The 18,925-nt window shown below is 37.7% G+C and overlaps 1 protein-coding gene across 9 annotated transcripts in view; it reads right to left on the bottom strand.

Moving 5' to 3' along the window:
- The window catches only part of TNIK (TRAF2 and NCK interacting kinase), a 349,351-nt gene that overhangs the window by 119,417 nt on the left and 211,009 nt on the right, over positions 1–18,925 (bottom strand). For all 9 annotated transcript variants that reach the window (XM_070406798.1, XM_070406799.1, XM_070406800.1 and 6 more), the window contains exons 5-7: positions 6,697–6,807; positions 3,220–3,310; positions 1,103–1,233 (exon numbers count right to left, since the gene is read on the bottom strand). In XM_070406798.1, the coding sequence (XP_070262899.1) occupies positions 1,103–1,233; positions 3,220–3,310; positions 6,697–6,807 (333 nt within the window). The remainder of the gene's footprint in view (positions 1–1,102; positions 1,234–3,219; positions 3,311–6,696; positions 6,808–18,925) is intronic.

The raw sequence follows: 18,925 nt of genomic DNA, 5'->3' as shown, positions 1-18,925 counted from the left end.
AAGCTACTCTCAGAATATTTGTTCCCCACTAATTAAGTTATTGCTGAGAGACTATTATCCACCAGGCCCTGCATATGGCATGTTTACGAAGATTATCTCACATAAACATCATAGTCACTCTACGTGGATATCATCACCCTCATTTTATGGATCAGGAAACAAGCTCAAAGAGCAGGATCTACTAGCCTGAGGTCGCATCACTGGGAAGTGGTTGAAATGGGATGGAAACTATGCAGTCTTAGTTCATAGTTACTTCTTAGAATTCCTTAAATATTACCCTTTATGGTGGAAACCAAGATCTACTGTGCAGCCTAAAAACCCACAGTGCCCACATCCCATCTGACCCCAATTTTAATGTCTTGACTTTCAAGCACAATTCATGACAACAATGTTACCTGACATTGCAACTATTAATGGAATAGGAACCCAAAATTATTTTTGATTACTGCTACCAGAATAGAAAGGAGGAGGGTTTCTTGGAGAAAGGGATAACTTTCACCTCTCTATTTAAACACTGCTTGGGATTTATTAACAAATTACCAGTTTATGATACAAAATTACAAGCCACAAATCAAATTTCTATGAAACACCACCACAGGCTACAGAAACGCCATAAAGTAGTTACCAACATCTCATTTGGTTCTCTCTCTTACTGAAAAGAAACTCTAATAATTAAACCTGAGGCAATGTGAATGAGTAAGTCTGATTATTTTTAATCAGAGAAAGATGACCCAAGACAACAAATTCATATCTTGGTTTCTTTTAATATAAAATGTTATCTGTATATATATATATTTTGCAAAACATCTAAACTATAAGCAGAACAGAAATATGTTTCCTAATTAGATATGAGAGTAAATTCATGAGGCTCTAGAAAATGGTTTAAACATTTTTTTTAACAAATAGGCAATCAGATATGATGGTGACTTCATCAAAAAGATTCTCACTAGAATGTCTTATCATTTTAAATTCAAATAATGTGGGTTTGTTTTTTCTTCTCTCCCTTTGCATTACCTAAAGCCATGTGAGAATTCTCTAAAAGATTCAAGGGTGATATTTTGGGCATCATTTTGAAACATAATGAAGAAGTAAGAAGTCATACCTTGAAATCATAGGTGGCATCCGGGTTTTCGTCACAGGCAATGACTTCTGGTGCCATCCAGTAGGGAGTACCGATGAAAGTATTCCTCCTGCCCACTGTTCGATCCAGCTGGGCACTGACTCCAAAGTCCACTATTTAAGAGAAGGCAAAATGAATCAAGTTTATGGTTTCTATATGATGCCAAAATGAATATGCATTTTTGTTAAGATATATATAACATAAAATTTACCATTTTAAAGTGTTATAGTTCTGTGACATTAAGTACATTCACATTGTTGAGCGACCATCACTACCATTCAATTCCAGAGCTTTTTCCTCTTCCCCAGCAGAAACTCGGTAGCCATTCAACAATAACTAGCCCTTCTCCCCTCCTCCCAGCCCCTAGTAAACACCATCCTACTTGCTGTCTCTATGAATCTGACTACTACAGGTACCTCATGTAAGTGGAATCATATAGTTTTTGTCTTTTCGTGACTGGCTTACATCACTTGGCATAATGGTTTTCAAGATTAATCCATGTTGCAGCATGTGTCAAAGTGTCCTTCCTTTTTGTTTTCTTCTTTAGCAGGGAGGTGAAGGGAAATGGGAAGGGGAAGGGGAAGGTGTGGGGGTGCTCCCGGGAAATGTCCTTCCTTTTGAAAGCTGAATAATATTCTATTGTATGTAGGTGCCACATTTTGTTTTTCCATTCATTTGTTAATGGACACTTGGGTTGCTTCTTCCTTTTTGCTACTGTGAATGTGTATTTTTAAATTGCATGTATAAATGGATAAAGTGAACCAAGAACGAAATCACTAAGTGTTATATTTGTTTATACCAAGGCTTCATGGGGACCCAAAATAGCTGTTAAATAAAAAGCAAACTTGGTTGCCACCACAAAGGGTAATATTTAAGGGATTCAAAGAAAGTGATTATGAACTAAGTTTCTGGAGTCAGACTGCATAGTATCCATCCCATTTCAGCCACTTCCCAGTGATGCGACCTCAGGCTAGTAGATCAACCTCTTTGAGCTTGTTTCCTGATCCATAAAATGAGGGTGATATCTACATGGAGTTGCTATAACGTTTATCTAAGATCATCTTTGTAAATGTGCCATATACAGGGCTTGGGGAATTACAGTCTCTCAGCAATAACTTTATTAGTGGTGAGCAAATATTCTGAGAATATCTTATCTAGTCACTACATATATAACTGCATTCCCTATATAATGTATGCTTTGGTTTTACAAGGAATATTCATGAGATGAGACTTTGGCTCGAAATGCTAAATATGAAAATTATATATTTTAACCAAAAAAGGTAAGAAGAAATGTTTGGGATATAAACATGGGAGATATTTAAATCTCTGAAAATAAATAATCATGCTGACAGTGATTCTGTTCTAGGAGACAAATTGTGTATCCTATGAGATATTTGCCAATTTATGCTCTTACTCATAGACATCAAGCTGACAAATGAATGTGGGGATCCTGTTTTGCTTGTCGTTTAGATTGCCATATCTGGACAATCTCGGATATGTTACGGGAAGGGCTCTAATGGACAGCACCAGAGAAAACGATTCCCTCACGGACAACTCTGGCAGATGGAAATGGGATAATTGGTATTCATGCCAAGTAGAATACTGGGCATCCATTTTGCACAGGTAATAATGAAATCAATGTAAATTTAACTTAAAACATATGGGAATACAGCAGGAATTCATTATTCCAAATATGTCTAACTGTGGAGATTTTTAATAACAAATGGGTCACCATTGTTCTGTTATAGCAATAATGTAAACAGACAGTAAGATATAGGAAAACATTTCAAGGTCACTCACTTCTAATCTAAAGGGTCTTTGCTTAAAAAAAATCAATTATTACATTGATTAAGCACACGGTTCTGTTTAGCACAGACCAATTCACTCCTCAAAGTGCTGTTAGAAAATGCTTTTGAAATAAACAAAGAAACATTTTCCTCTCCATTCTTAGTACAATGACCTCCAAATCCACAGTGACAAATTTACACTTATTAAACACACACACACACACACACACACACACACCACCAAAAAAGCCAGCGGTTGAAATAATCTTATCAATTCCTGCAATTCCTAGGCTCACTGGATTCTGTTCTTACCTAGTTTAACTTCTGCATTTTCAGTTAGCAAGACATTCTGCCCTTTAATATCTCGATGAATCACTTTATGCTGGTGCAGGTGACTCAGCCCCTAGAGTGACGGAGAGTTGAAAAGGATTAATAGGAACATAAGCCAAGATGCAAATAAACTATTTCAGATGTTAATGATCCAAAAAAGTAGTAGATTCATCCAGAAATACTTTCATTATTATACTCATATCTTTCATGTGCTCACAGTGCTGAACTAAGCCATAGGCAATGGATCAATATAAACTGAACCATAGAGGTGTCCCTTGCTATGCATGGTGCTGTGCTAAAGGAAATGCTTTCATACCTGCTTTGATCTCAGGAACCACACAAGAATGATACGGTTCAGCATACATGAGTTCAGCTAATAGTAACCGTGAAAAGTGAAGAGCGCCTGTCTTTGCTAGTTTGTAACAGGAACACCTATAAAGCCTACATACAAAAAACTAAACTGATTCAACTGAATCCTCCACTTTTGGGGGCAATATTTGAATTTAAAAGTTACTTTCTATTACACAAATTTAATTAAGCACAATAAAATATTTCTCAGAACAGCCAAGACATTTCTCATTGGCTTTAGCCAATGTGGCCCACGTTAAAAAAGGAAAGCAATAATTTCTGTTTCCTTTGTCGGCATTTATCACTGTCATTTTGAGTGCTTTATGACATGTGTGACTTTGTGTTCATTATATAAAATTATTATTCAGTGACATCCAAAACTTTGGATGTGATCATAGATCAGTGATCATATATCAGGTCTCCATGAATTACTCTGATTTTGGCTTCTTTGGGGTGTTAGTTCTAAAACCTACAGACATGCTCTAAGCCACATGTTTTTTCAGAAAAAAATATAACCTAAAAGAAACTAAAATTGGAATCTTGAAGCAAATTTTGTTATGCTAACACTTGAAAATTCAAGGTGTTATATACCTAACTATTGCCATTTTATTATTTATGATTTTATGTACTTTTATTTTTCCTCCACAACAACAAAATCATGATATGAAAGATGAGGTTGATACAAAAAGAAAAAAACCCCCACTAAATATCTAAATTCCCTTGTTGAAAAATTTCAGCATGAGAATATGGATGACCAAAAAGGTCCATGTGTATGTTTAGGAATATCAGTAAATATAAACCATGCATCAGGACAGTTGCAATGGTTTGGGTCTTTAAAAATTACCTTTCGTATGGAGTTAGTTTGGCTCAAGGTAGGCATCAAGCAGATAAAAATGTATGGTTTTAATAGCATATTAACACCCCCATGAATCCTTAAAATTCCATTCCCTGCTTCATCACCAAAGTGGTTGGAAGCAGGTACCAGAGCACATAAGTGAGCCAAAGGTTGTATTTAATGAGATCATACGATGCATGGAGGGTCATCTCTGAAACTCCTCATGATCAAATGTCCCTTCCAATGAGTCACCTTATCTCAAATGCCAGTATCATTTGGGAGAATGATTGCATTGGAAGAAGGAAGAAAACAGTGGTTTTCAAGCATTTTTAACTAGGTATTGAGAGATACTCATGGATGAAACCTCCCTTCTGCTTTTAGAACCCTGAAGATCACAGGACTGATCCCCTACAGGGTTACCCAGCCTAGCAGAAAGGCGTGTTATGCAGAACCCGCCCTGAAGACCCAATAGATGCTTGGTACCCACTGGGTGGTCTGGGTGACTAAAAACATTCATCATGCTTTCTCTGAACGAGTAAAATGTTAAGTCAGAAATTCAAATTAAATTTACAAGATGGCACATCAATACTTGGAGATAAATGTCAGCTTTGAAGATCAGTAGCTGTACCTCCTTGTTTCTCCTCAAATTTTGTTTTGTGTTCTGTTTGAGAAATATTTTTTTTGTCTACTGCAAAGCCATGGTGGTATTATCCTATATTTTCTCTTAGAAGCTTTATTTTTTTAAATATCATTCACATGTATGTTTATAATCCAGCTGGAATTAATTTTTTAATATGGAATAAGCAGGTGTCAAGCTTCATGTACACAAATGGATATTCAATTGACCTTATTGACTGATAAGGGCACCCTTCCCCCAGCCACTGAAGCAGTTCCTTGGTTATAACTCAGTTGAGCTGTGAAGCAGGTCTGTTCCTGGGCTCTCAATTCTGTTTCCTTGACCATTTGTCTATTCTTGTGACAATACTACTCTGTTCTAATTATTTAGTAGCTTTATAAATCCCAATAACTAGCAGCATACTAGTACATCTTCCAGCTTTGTTCTTCTTAAGACTGCCTTGAGTATTCTCAGCCCTTTGCATTTCCATATAACATTTTAAAAATCAGTTTGTCAACACCCACAGATATACCTAGAATGATTTGGGTAGGGAGTTCAGTGAACTCATGGATTGAGGAGAAATAACATAAATTGGGGAGAAATAACATTTTTAGAATACTGAGCATCCTAATCTTTGAAATAGAATATACCTCTACTTATTAAGGTCTTCTTTAATTTCTCTCAACAATATTTTGTAGTTTACGATGTAGAAGTTGTTCACATCTTTCTGTAAATTTACTTTTAAGTATTTGATTTTTATGCCATTATAAATGTAATCATTTTAAATATTTTATATTTTCTTTTGCCTAATGTGGTTTTAATTTAATCAATAAACATTTTAATGCCCTTCATCCTTAACTTCCATCCATCTATCTATCTATACATCTGTGCATCCATTCACAACACATAATCTATCTTTCAAAAGTGTATCTTGGACACATTGTAAAAACAGTTTTAACTTTTGTTTCCTTAAATTAAGAAGGCAGAGTTTATAAATAGATAATGATTGCCAAGCAGATCTAGTAAGAATACTCTCATTGGACATGTAATAGCCTCCATATTAGTAGCAAAAGATAATTAAACTAATCTGAAGGACCAACTACCTTCTTCTTGAATTGAGCTCGGCAAATATGGCAATATTGCCCAGACTGCCTGATGTGGGCAAACCGGCACAGTCTTGTCCAGCTATTTTCATTAATTTAAGTAATTAATGCTAAAAGAGTTTTATTTAAAAGGGTAAGATCTGGTCAACTAGGTTCTATGTATGTACTTAAATGATTAAAGTCATACAATCTTTAAATTAGTTATAAACTTCCACAAATAGAAAACTCCAATGAGTGATCAAAATATCTCTAAAACAATCCATTTCCTAAGTGGGACACCATCTACTAGTATGTGACCTAAAATCAGATTTCCAATTGGAAACATCACTGGAAATGAATTCCTTGTTAAAAGAACTCACCCAATGATAACTCAAATGAGAGTGCACGTGGCCCATTCAGAATGGCACTCACTTCCGCTAGAGCAGACCACAATGAACTACCATTGCCATTATCACTGTTAGAATAAAGCTTTAGAGCTTTCCAATATGCTTATGAATTTCAGTGGAAGATTAGTACAAAGTTCAACACCTCCCATGATATCCCATATTGTTACTTACTCGTAAGATCTCCCTGCAGATGTATGCAATCCACTCCTCCTTCAACGTGTTACCTTTCGTGTTCTTGATCAGGTCAGTGACAGAGCCAGCTCCACAAAACTCCATCACCAACTGGCAAAGGAAGCACACATACCATTATTATAATTACACTTCTCAGCTTCCACTGGGTTGAGTTAGGAAAGCATATAATACTCCAGTTGAATGCTTTGGAATGTCATTCCTGCAAAGAACAGGTGATCATAAAACAATATGTGAAACATAAACATTTATCTTCATTTATTCCCAAAATGATAGGAAGGAAAGATTATTTTTAGTTTTATAACCTGAAAACTACAGTTTCAAATTGAGAAAAATCTCCATATTCTATGTATTTATAAAATGAGGGCAGATGTTGTTGAGTATATCTGTGTTTATTTAGCAGTTGAATTCATCCTTTCTACAAAAGTAGGGTCATTCCCCTGTCCAAACGAGCTATGGTAATCTAGGCCATCCCAAGTTAGGACCATACAAGTGCATGCTGTTTATTTTATTGGTTTGTAAATGGCATTGTAAGCTGTCAGAGTGAGGACTATCTGTTTTTAATTAAATTCAGCAAATGTTCCCAGCGGGCTGGACACATCAAATAAATTCAATAAACAATAAGCTCTAATTTAGCACCTTTCATCCAAAAAGCTCCAACTTCCCAATAAATATGAATTCATTACAGCACTCAGCAGCTTTGTAAAATAGGCAAAAAATAAATACCTCTCTTACTTAACAGATAAGTGGAGACTAGAAGAGAAAAACAATCTACCTGCTTTAAATCCATTTTCTTGGATTAGAGAAACATATCCATTTCCATACTTCCTCTTTTTCAAAAAGTCTTCAATAAAAGTCTCCTTATAGGCACTTATATCATTTTGTAATTACATAGTAACAATTCAGAAAAACTACCAATCAATCTTTGACCTGACTCTAGTAACAGAACTGATATGGGGTCACAATGAAGTCACATTGATGATTTTAGCTTTACCCAAATGTACATTCCTAATATCAGCACCATGTCACCAGATCCTAAAAGATACCCCACTATGCTGCAAAATCTTCAGGTAGAAATTATGTTTCCTTTTTTTCTGTATGCCTAGTTGAAACTCACTAAAAACTCATGAAATAATGCCTGTTCTAACTTGTCATCTTATGATTCCACATAGGGTAGAAATTTCCCATGTTCTTCAGAGCTTTTGCAAGTAAATTTGAGAAGTGCCACCATAGACCATATTCCAACCCAATAAGAGTTGTAAAGTTATCATATATGCTAGCCAGGAAGCTATCAAAGGCCAGAAAATCACATTAGAAAGAACTCAGAAGTCAATGTGAAGAAGTTCTCACTAGCCAAACATGGGATAATTTGAGTATCAATAAGAATAACTTCAATATTTTGAAACACATTAAATATGCTTAACTAAAAGCATTAATCAAGACACCCCTCAGAAAGAATACAACTGGCACTATTTCAAGAAAATGAAGAAGCAACTTCTAATTTTGAGGACTGGTAAATAAAAAGGTAAAAATTAAGAATTCTACACTTTCTAGTACAAGTTTTACCACTGAGTAATCCTATATGATAAAAGCCTAATAATCAAAGTGACCAAATGGCAGAATGACCAATGGAAAGACCAGTCACTATGATGCACACTAACCAACAGGGGGCAGATGCTCAATGCGGGAGCTGCTCCCAGCCTGCAGGCCCCAGGCCAGCCAAGGCGGGTGCCAGAGGGGGCCCCCCGATTGCACTGCCAGTCGCCTTACAAATTGGCCTTGATCACCGGCTAAGCCTAGGGACCCTACCCATGCATGAATTTCACGTACTGGGCCTCTAGTTAAATAATAAAAGAGATAAAACTTGTCTTCATAAAAATCAAGTATTTATATAATAAATGAATGAAGAAAACAAGTAGAACATCACTATTACACAACTTCTAATAAGCTAATGGATTTAGGAACCGATCATCAATGGCTGTTAACATAAAAAAATAAGAAATAACCAGCTCTGATTTTCCTTTTGATTAGAATAATACATCACCTAAGAGTAGTCTTGTCCAAACCAAAACCAAACCAACCAAATAAACAAACAAAAAAATCCCCTAAAACGGAATCTGATGAAGTTTCTAGTTCCAACTACCAATTTACAGGAAATTCAGAGGACTGAGAAACATGTTACATCCTGGGAACACAATCGTCAAAACCTAGAATAGGAAACTCCACAGGGAAAATGAACCATTTACTTCAATAAATAAATTGCAGGAAGGGAAAGAAAAGGATGGAGGGGAAATCTATAAATTTAAAAACATCTCAAAAGATATACCAATGGATGCAACTTACTTAGATACTAATTTTTTAAAGTTATTAAAATTTTTGAGACAATCTACAGATTAGATATTAGAAATGAGGTTAATAATTTTGTAAGTGTGACAATGGTACTGTGTTTATGTAAAAAAAGGTTCTTACTTTTAGAGAAACATTCTACAGATAAAATAATATGATATAATGACAGTCTCTTCTATAAATTATACTAAGACAATTGGATATACACATGTAAAAGAATAATGTTGAACCCCTACCTCACACCACATACAAAAATTATCTCAAAACGGATCAAAGACCTAAATATAAGAGCTAATACTATAAAATTTTTAGAGAGAACATAGAGATAAATCTTTGTGACCCTGGATTTGGCAATGGTTTCTTAGTGATGACAACAAAGACACAAACAACAAAACAAAATATAGATAACTTGGATTCCATCAAAATTAAAAACTTTGTGCATCAAATGACACTATCAAGAGAATGAAAAGACAGCCTACAGAATAAAAAAAATATTTGCAAATGATATCTATTAAGGTCAAGTATCCAGAACTATAAATAACTTACAACTCAACAATAAAAACATAAACACCACAATTTTATTTCAGTATTATTATTTTTTAAATATATTTTTATTGATTTCAGAGAGGAAGGGAGAGGGAGAGAGAGACAGAAACATCAATGATGAGATAGAATCATTGATCAGCTGCCTCCTGCACACCACACCCTGGGGAAAGAGCCCACAAGGTGCCCTGGCCGGGAATCTGTGACCTCCTAGTTGATAGGTTGACACTCAAACATTGATCCACACTGGCCAGGCAACAAAACAATTTTTAAATGGGCAAAAGGTTTGAATAGACATTTCTGCAAAGAAGATATATAAATGACTAACAATCACATGAAAAGATGTTCAACATTGATAGTTATTAGGAAAATACAAGTTAGAACCACAATGACATACCACTTCACACTAGGATGGCTGTACTTAAAAAAAAAACAAGTAGAATATAACAAGTGATGGCAAGGATCTGGAGAAACTATAAGCCTCATACACTGTTGGAGGAAATTTAAAATGGTACAATCACAGCACAGTTTGATGGTTCCTCAATAGATTAAACATAGAATTACCATATGATCTAGCAATTCCACTTTTAATATATACCCCAAAGAATTGAAAACAGCTGTTCAAACAAAAATGTTCAAAGCAGCACTATTCACAACAGACCAAAGGTGGAAATACCAAAATGTCCATCATCAGGTGAATAAAAATAATGTGGTATATCCATACAATAGAATATTATTCAGCTATGAAAACAAATGAAGTTCTAATGCATGACACAACACAGATGAATCTTGAAAATATTATGCTAATTAAATAAAGCCAGACCAAAAAAGGCTATGTATTGCACAAATTCATTTATATGAAATGTCTAGAATAAGCAAATCCATAGAGACAGAAAGCAGATTAGTGGTTGTTGCCAGTCACCAGAGGGAGGGAAGAAAGGGAGTTTCCACTTAATGGGTACAGTTTCCTTGGTGATGACAAAGGTTCTGGAACTAGGTAGAGGTGATGGTTGCACAACATTGTGTACTTAATGCTACCGAGTTATACATTTTAAGATGGTTAAAAGGTGAATTGTATGCTGTGTGTATTTTACCAGAATTTTTTTAAAAAGATATAATGAGAAGATCTGTTTCAAAATAACAGTAGAAAGGAGGAAGTAGATGGGGCAAGATTGGCCACTGATGAATGGTTATTAGGGTTAGTTTTGGGCACATGGGTGTACATTATACTGTTCTGAACACTTCTGTGTATTTTCAGGGTTCTTCACGAAGTTTTTAGAAATCCCATTATGTAGCATACCATGTTGAATGGCAGCAAGATGGACCCAAGCAAAGTCCTCGGGTTGAAAGAAAAGAATATATTTTCTCAAAACATGTTTGTGCCTCTTTTCCAAATCCCATTTTAAAAAACACAGTGACCAGACCACCCGTGATGCATCCATTGCTCCTGTATCAGCTGGAGAAAATGTCCTACCACTGAGCTCTATTAGGCCATGTAATTATAGTTCCCAAGGAAAGCAGGGGAAAGCCAGTGACTCCAGTCCCTTAAAATTTGATTGGACCAAATACTTTCAAATATTCTGTAGGAAACAATCCTGCTCTAGCCAGGCACTAATGTCAGTGATTTCTATAATTTGCTTCTCCATTCAGCTCCAGCTGAAGGCTGCTAAATTCTTTTTATCTCACTATGGGACAAAATGATTGTTAAATTATGTAATGGGATTTTTTTTTTTTAAGAAAGAGAATGAAAGAAACCAGCATTTGCTAGCAATCAGTTCCTATAGCCACACAGCTACACTGATAATTACTGCCACCCCACAGCGGGGACTCTCCCTCACCACAAGTAACCTCATCGCTGTAATAAAGAGACACAGGACTCAACATGCCAAGCCAGCAGCGGTAAGTCAATAAATTCATATGTCACAAGCAAGAAATAATGGATCATTAGGATTCTTCCTGAAAGAAAGTTCTTAAATAGTTGACACCGGAGTAACAATACTTGCTTACATTTACTGAGAATCTACCATGTGCTAGGTACTGGGCTAAGTGATGTTCACCTGTTGTTTCATTAATTCTCCTTCGCCTCAATTCCCTTTTCATGATTTATTTGGAAATAAAGCTTAGGTATGGTCTGCAGCCTCATCTGTATACTCACTGAATAACTAGAGCAGGGTTGAAAGCATGGTGCTCTCTCAAGTACAGCTACTAACCTTGGGCATGCTCTCTAACCAACCTGGGCTTAGCACCCCACCACCATCACTATAAAACACAACATAAAAGCACCAACCTCAATGGTTTGATGTGGACATTAGTTGTGTCAATGAATAGAAACATCGTAGCAACCAGAAATCTTACACTATATTTATCATTTTTCTACTTTTTTGGCATTTATATGTATTAAAAAGTTTCCAACTTAGAAGATAGCATTGATAGCTTCCCAAGATCCACTTCCCTTGGTTGGTGAAGAAATGGCTAAACGGTGCTTATGACGGGCATTGGATCTGTGTTTCTAAAGCTTCTGTTAATGAAAGAGCACCAAGGACACCTGTCGTTTTTCAAGCTTGTACCACACAGCAAGAAGACACAGTGGTCCATTCCAGGACATTAGATCGTTTTTAAAATTATATATTTTTATTGATTTCAGAGAGAAAGGGAGAGGGAGAGAGAGATAGAAACATCAGTGACGAGAGAGAATCATTGGTTGGCTGCCTCCTCTCACCCAGTGTAAGAGGCTCTGGGAATCGGACGGTGACCTCCTGGCTCACAGGTTGACGCTCAACCACTGAGCCACCACGGCCTGGCTGGATCTTTTTATTTAGAAGATTGGGAGACAGTAGTGGTGGGATCTTAAAATCCTCACTCCACACTACCTACACTACTGGATCAGAAAATGAAATTCACATGTGTGTCACTTGGGACGAAAGAAAGAAGGTTAAGTTGAAGGTGAGGACAGAACTGTGCTCAGGTACAATGGGGATGGGGGTTAGGTTTGGGCCTGGAACAGTGAGATTGTGGGGGGCATTTAAAACAGCAGCATCGTGTAGTGCAACTCAATTAATAGGGAAAGGGTTGCTTGAATTATTGGACATGGGGAGTTATTTCTATCTAAATTAAAATGGTTAATTTAAAAAAACACAGCTCTAACATAGGTTTCACCATTTGCATAGCTGTTTTTCACATATTTTTGTCCGTTGTCTTATTTTTTGAGGAGCAAGATGTTTTCTTTTAGAGGTTGTGGGGGGAGAGAGGGGTGCTTATTGCGCCCTCCTGTGCTTTTCCCTCCCAGACAATATTTAAGGAAAGGGTCTTTGGCCTTAGCTGATCCCAGGAGGAGTTTCAGAAGCACTGTCTGAGCCCCTGAGCTCACCTCCTCACCCAGCCTTAGAGGCTCCGGAGATTTCTAGGGTCCCTCCGGTATTCACTCACTTGCTAGTTAATTGCTTTTAAGTTCCTATAATAAGAAATAAGGCTTTAAGCTATTTTAAAACTGCAGGCACTAGCCCAGAATTACCTTGACAGGAACCCATTTCTCCCAAATGTCACCCACCTGCTAACAGACCCCTCTCTTTTATAGTAAAAGGAGGGGCAGGAGGCGGGGGTGAGGAAGAGGAGGGAGCAGGAAGATGAGGGTCTGCCTAAAATGAGAGAAGTTTGCACCAAGACCTTGAAGAGAGACCCTAAGAAAAGGATAGGAAAGATAAACTTCCAAGAATTCACAGCTCTGCAAAGGATCAGCCTATTGGCCTAGAAGGTCCAGAAACATCAGCAAGGCATAGGATATTTTTATTATGTGTGGTTGGAAATAGCCACAGAGCTCATGTGCATGATTTATGAAGGTGTAAACAAAACCCAAACTCAGTGCTTTGTTAAACAATGAGCTTCATTCACTAAAGGTAGTTTAAGTTTAACAATATAAAATATGTGTATTAAAAAAGTACCAAAATTGGTAGGTATACATTCATCATTTCAATCAACTAATATAAACATAAAGTAACACTGTGGGGAATTTCAAATTTGGAAAAGCAACCTAACCAGCTTTTTGGATTCATTTTTAAAGCAGCATGCCTTGGGGCGGGGTGGGGTGTGGGACAACCCAAACTCCTTTGGCTCCTTGATTGTACTTTTAGACTTGAAAAGAGAAAGCTTAAACTACAAATGCTAAGTCTGAGAGAGAGAGAGAGAGAGAGAGAGAGAGAGAGAGAGAGAGAGACCCAAGGATATGAAGTCCCAAACTTGGTCAATAAATGTTCTGGATAATGAACAATTTTGTACCTTGAGAATGACAATGGCAGTTTGAATATACTGAGCCAACTGGTATTTTTAGCAACCAGAAGGCAGCCCGAAGCACAGGTCCCTGGAAATGCTCTCAAGACACCCGTGTCTAAGGAGATACCCATCTCAGAGTCAGCATGGCAGCATTCAAGGAATGAGGGAAGTTAGCTACTTCATGTGTTTGGTATTTGGTGCTACATTTGTCAGTAGGCATGCAAGATATTCTAGAGAATTTTCCTGTTAGGCTAAAATCACTACATGTCCATCTGGACCACCAACTCAATCATAGAAACTAACCAGAAATTGTAAGAAATTTACAACTCGGACTCACAAAGTGTTACACTCAAATAGAAGAATTTGAGGTGGGGATGTGGGAGCAAGTTTTCAGACGAGTTAAAAATAGAAAAAGAGAAAATATGCTGGCCTTAGAGGATTTAGGACTCAGCAACTTGGTTGTTGAGGATTTTGAGAAGCACGATATAAGTAAGACCACAGACTTGGACTCACAATTAATCTAGAAAATGAAGAGAGTTGTATAGACTATTTGCAGAATAACTTTGGATACCCATAAGGTCTTCCTTTTAGGTGAAGAGCAGTTTAAGTACAGTTCAAATGAAATTCATTGGGATAAAAGAAGAAATCATTTTCACATTCTTGTCACAGAATCACCCATTAATTCATAAAACAATGACTCTATAAAAGCTGAACTCAAGCCCAGTGGCAAAGTATTAAATTAAGCATAGCTTTAGCTCTGTGTTTGTATCTAAGTAACTTATATTTTGTGTCTATAGGTCATGCAGTGGGGCAGCTCTGAGTCTGGGAGACTGTTTATACTCAACCTTCTATTATTTTAGGAAATCCTATATTTACCAAGTTCAGTCTTCTCAAATGTTCTGCTCACCAACAGTAAGATTCAATCACTTCTCCAGGCAAGTGACCTAGCTTTTACACATGAAGGAAAGGCATGTTTCATTATAAAAGTGACAGATACTGATTAAAACAATGGCCCTTCACCGCCACCCTACCCCGCCCAGATGAAAGCCTCATTTCTGATGCATAGAAAAGAGAAATTTTAATTAGCTGTTCAAAGGACTCAGCAACAGGTGGTTGAATTTTTAATTGTCATATCTGCAACACTTTACATTTAAATTTTAAAACAACCAAAATGTTGGTAGACATGTTTTTTGTCAAGCCAAGATGCTACAGCAATGTAATCCAAACTATTACAGACTTAGGTCTGGGAGCTGTGGCCAACACTACTGCAGATTCTAGAAAGTTCCCCTCATTGGTGGTTGAATGACATCATGTCTTAGTTAATTTCAGTATCTCATTCCCATCTGACCTTGTACAGGGCATGGATGAGTAATGCAAATGCATGAAGTTGAGCATGCATGCCAGACAACAGGGAGTGATGGGGCCCTGGTGTGAACTAGAGCGGGCATGTGCCCTCTGCACAACTGTTGTATGGCTCTGCCACACTGCTGCTATTGGGGATCTTAGGCCCAACATTTTTTTTTTAAGATCATTTAACTTTTCAAGATCTTTTAAGGAATACAGACTTTTGTGTGAAACTGCTCATTTTTTTTTTCTAGTGTTGGCATAATTACACAAACATCATCTTATGCGAACCAAGCTAAACATATTTACCTGGACAGCATATAGCCTCCAGGTTGCCAGTTTTAAAACTCAGATCTAATCCAAAGTTTTCACTTTTATAAAAAATATGTTTTTATTGATCTTAGGAAGAGGAAGGGAGAGGGAGAGAAAGATAGACACATCCATGATGAGAGAGAATCATCGATTGGCTGCCTCCTGCACACCCCCTACTGGGGATCAAGCCTGAAATCTGGGCATGTGCCCTGACCAAGAATCGAACCATGAGGTCCTGGTTCATGGGTCGACACTCAACCACTGAGCAACACCAGCCAAGCCCAAAGTTATCACTTTTATAAGGAAGGAAATAAATGCCAGAGACCCAAATGTCAGGTTTGAATACAGGTCCTAGATTCCAGGCAGGGTTCCAGCCACCTGCTAGAAAGTTTGTCCCTAAAATGCATACAGTCTAATTTCTTAACTCTTAGCTCCGCAAGCCAACACTGTTACAATCTAATGAATGACTTATTGAGTCATTTCAATACAATAATCTATTTTACTCGACCACACTACATTTGGAAAGCTAATCAGAAATTTATTTCCTTTTACGACATATTCTAGCCCTGTGGTGGTTATCAAAAGAGACAACAAATAACATGTGATTTCACATTCTAATTTTACAGAAATTAGAAATTGTGTTTACTAGACTGACTTTCCTACTCACTCCCAGTGTCTGAATGGCCTGCAGCAGCGTGGTGAGCCTCCCATCCCCGAGCGAGCGCGGAGAATGAGCCGGCAGTGCTGTGTGTCAGAGCTCGCCTTGTTTCCCAGAGATGGGAATCTTTATTGAAAGAGCTCTCTTTTTTGATTTCCGGATCAGGCCCTAAGCAGTTGATAAGGGAGAATTACTTGGCCATTATCAGAAGCAGTTGTATTTCCACAAAGAGCTGGTACTAAACAAGAGTTTATCTCTAAGACAAGACTGATAGAATTCGCACTGATTATAATTCAATCAGACACCTGAAACTATATTGGCTGGTGGGTTATGTGCAAACCTCTGTCTTCCAGCCACAGCAGACAAAGTAGCTGGGAAATATTTTCTATAGTCTGACTTCTGGGGATACATCTTAGAAAGTGCTGCTTTTTTGGTTGTGACAGGCTATGTCTCTATATAATCCATAGTAATATTTTATATAAATGTAGTTCTAACAGAAAGCCATTAGCCTAGAGTCAGCTATCTGTGACCTTTGCAATTATTTGCTAAAAACATTCCCAAAAGGTTTAATGTACTTTTTGAAATGTATATCCTACCAGTCTTATGAGCAGATTTGAACGTTGGAGGAACTGATGAATGGAGATGAAAGGTGACGTTGAAATGAACTTATTTAAACACAAAGCTTCAATCCTATTTGGAACACCAGCATTTGAGATGGAAACTATTTTTTACAATGAAAAGAAGAAGAGTGTAGAGTTCAGGGGCAAGCTGGCTTTACCACACTAGCTGAATTTCGGCAAGTTTCTCAACTTCTCTGAGACGAATTTCCTCATCTGTAAAGTAGGGGCAACGATAATATCTAATTTCTAGAATGCTTGTAAAAATCTAATGAAATAATAGGACAATGCAAACAAATGTAGCACTGTCGCACGTGATAAGCAGATGACAAATTTGACCTGACATTGTTATTATTAACACAAAATGGCCCAAACATAGTGAGTCAGAGGCCTTGGAATAAATACACGCTATTATATTTTATCACCAAGTTCCCACCAATATTGTAATCTGGTATAACTTTCCCAATTATTATGCTTTTGTTTGCCTTTACTTTTCCAAGTGTCTCCTTAGTTTGTCATCAAATAGAAGAAGAATAATTAGAAAAAGAAATGATGCTCTTGCCCTCATGAGGCATATCATAGCTGTGTAATTTTATCCTCAGGGACACAGAAGCTGGTGGGGATGGTCAGAACAATCCTATGCCCACGCACAAATCTGACAAATGCTGGGTCCTCTGTCTTCCAAGCAGAATGTTGGGCATATATCTGCCACATTTTGCCACCTGCACTTAATTATAGGTAGGAAAATGAAATGTGAAAGGAGGGTTCCCCTCCATGTGACCTGGTTTTGGAAATGATCGGCACTCACTGAGGGCCTTTTGCCAACTTCAGGAAGGGGATTGCTAACACAGTCTCCTAACTGGTCTTCCTACTTCTACTGGGGGAGTGGGGTGCCTGTTCATTCTAGTCTGGACCCAGCCACCAGAGGGACCCCTTCACTCTGTGGATCAGATCCCATCCCTCCACCTTCAAGAGCATCCAATGCATCCCCTCCCTTTCTCAGAGGAAAAGCTGATGTCTTTCCAATGGCTTTAAGGCCCTGCACGATCTGGCCTCAGGTCTCATCTCCCACATCTTCCAGTCACACTGGCCTCATTGCAACTCCTGGAAAACACCAGGACTGGATGGAATGCCTTTCCTCGGGTTAAATCCACAGGGCCTACCTGGCCACTGTATTTCCCACTGCAATCCTACCTGCATTCCCGTTAACATTGCCCTGCTCTTCCAGAAACTTTTAGCTTTCAGCATTCTCTATAGTGTTCTTGCATATTCAATTTATTGTTTGTGGTCTGTTTCAAGAATGTACTAGTAAGCTGTATGAAAGTCAGGGCTTTCTTCAGTTTTTTTTTCACTGATATATCCTAAGTCCCCAGAAGAATGCCTTGCAGCTAGCAAGTCTTTGATATGTATATATTTGTTGAAAAAATAAATGCATGAGTGGATTACTTAATTCATTAATTAATTATTCATGGTGAATGAATAAACGAACACATACACTTGCAGGCTCTTGGTTCCCAATAACCACAGCCATCTCCAGGGGAAGAGCAATTGACTAAAGTGAGAACGATTGGGCGGCGACTCATTTCCAGAGTATACAACCTCCCATTTGTGTCATGTGGAAGCAGACAGGCTTCCTGCTTTCTCCAGTTCCAATCTGAAAACGGAATGCAGGTTTTGCTCATGACAAAACGAAAAAAAGTTCAGTGCCTTTCACAGAACTTCAGGCCAAGCTAAATCTTCACGTTTCGGGATGCCTGCATTCATTTGGGTGCTGCATCCATCCATTAATGAGTTTTGAAACCCTGGGAAAGTCAATGAACTTGACTGAGACCGAGCAAAATAAATGACAACCAATTTTCTTTCCAGTTTAGAAAATCTCAGCATTAGGAAAAAGGTAAAAACCAGTCAAGCACTGCTTGACCATTCCTCCTCTTCTCTCAACCAACAATCCTATCTAATAAAGAGGGAATATGCAAATTGACTGACACGCCATAACAAGATGGCTGCACCCACAGCGGAGGCAGGGATTTCGTAACACAAGATGGCTGTGCCCACAGCAGAGGCCGAGTTCCTGTAAAGAGCCTTAATGAGTAATCAGCAGGGACCTGAAGCTGTGTGGTGCTGG

The sequence above is a fragment of the Myotis yumanensis genome, unplaced genomic scaffold (genome assembly GCF_028538775.1).
Source record: "Myotis yumanensis isolate MYYU_CA2020_CCGP unplaced genomic scaffold, mMyoYum1.0.hap1 SCAF_2, whole genome shotgun sequence".
Taxonomy (NCBI): Eukaryota; Metazoa; Chordata; class Mammalia; order Chiroptera; family Vespertilionidae; genus Myotis; species Myotis yumanensis.
This window is presented reverse-complemented; position numbering and strand designations above follow the sequence as displayed.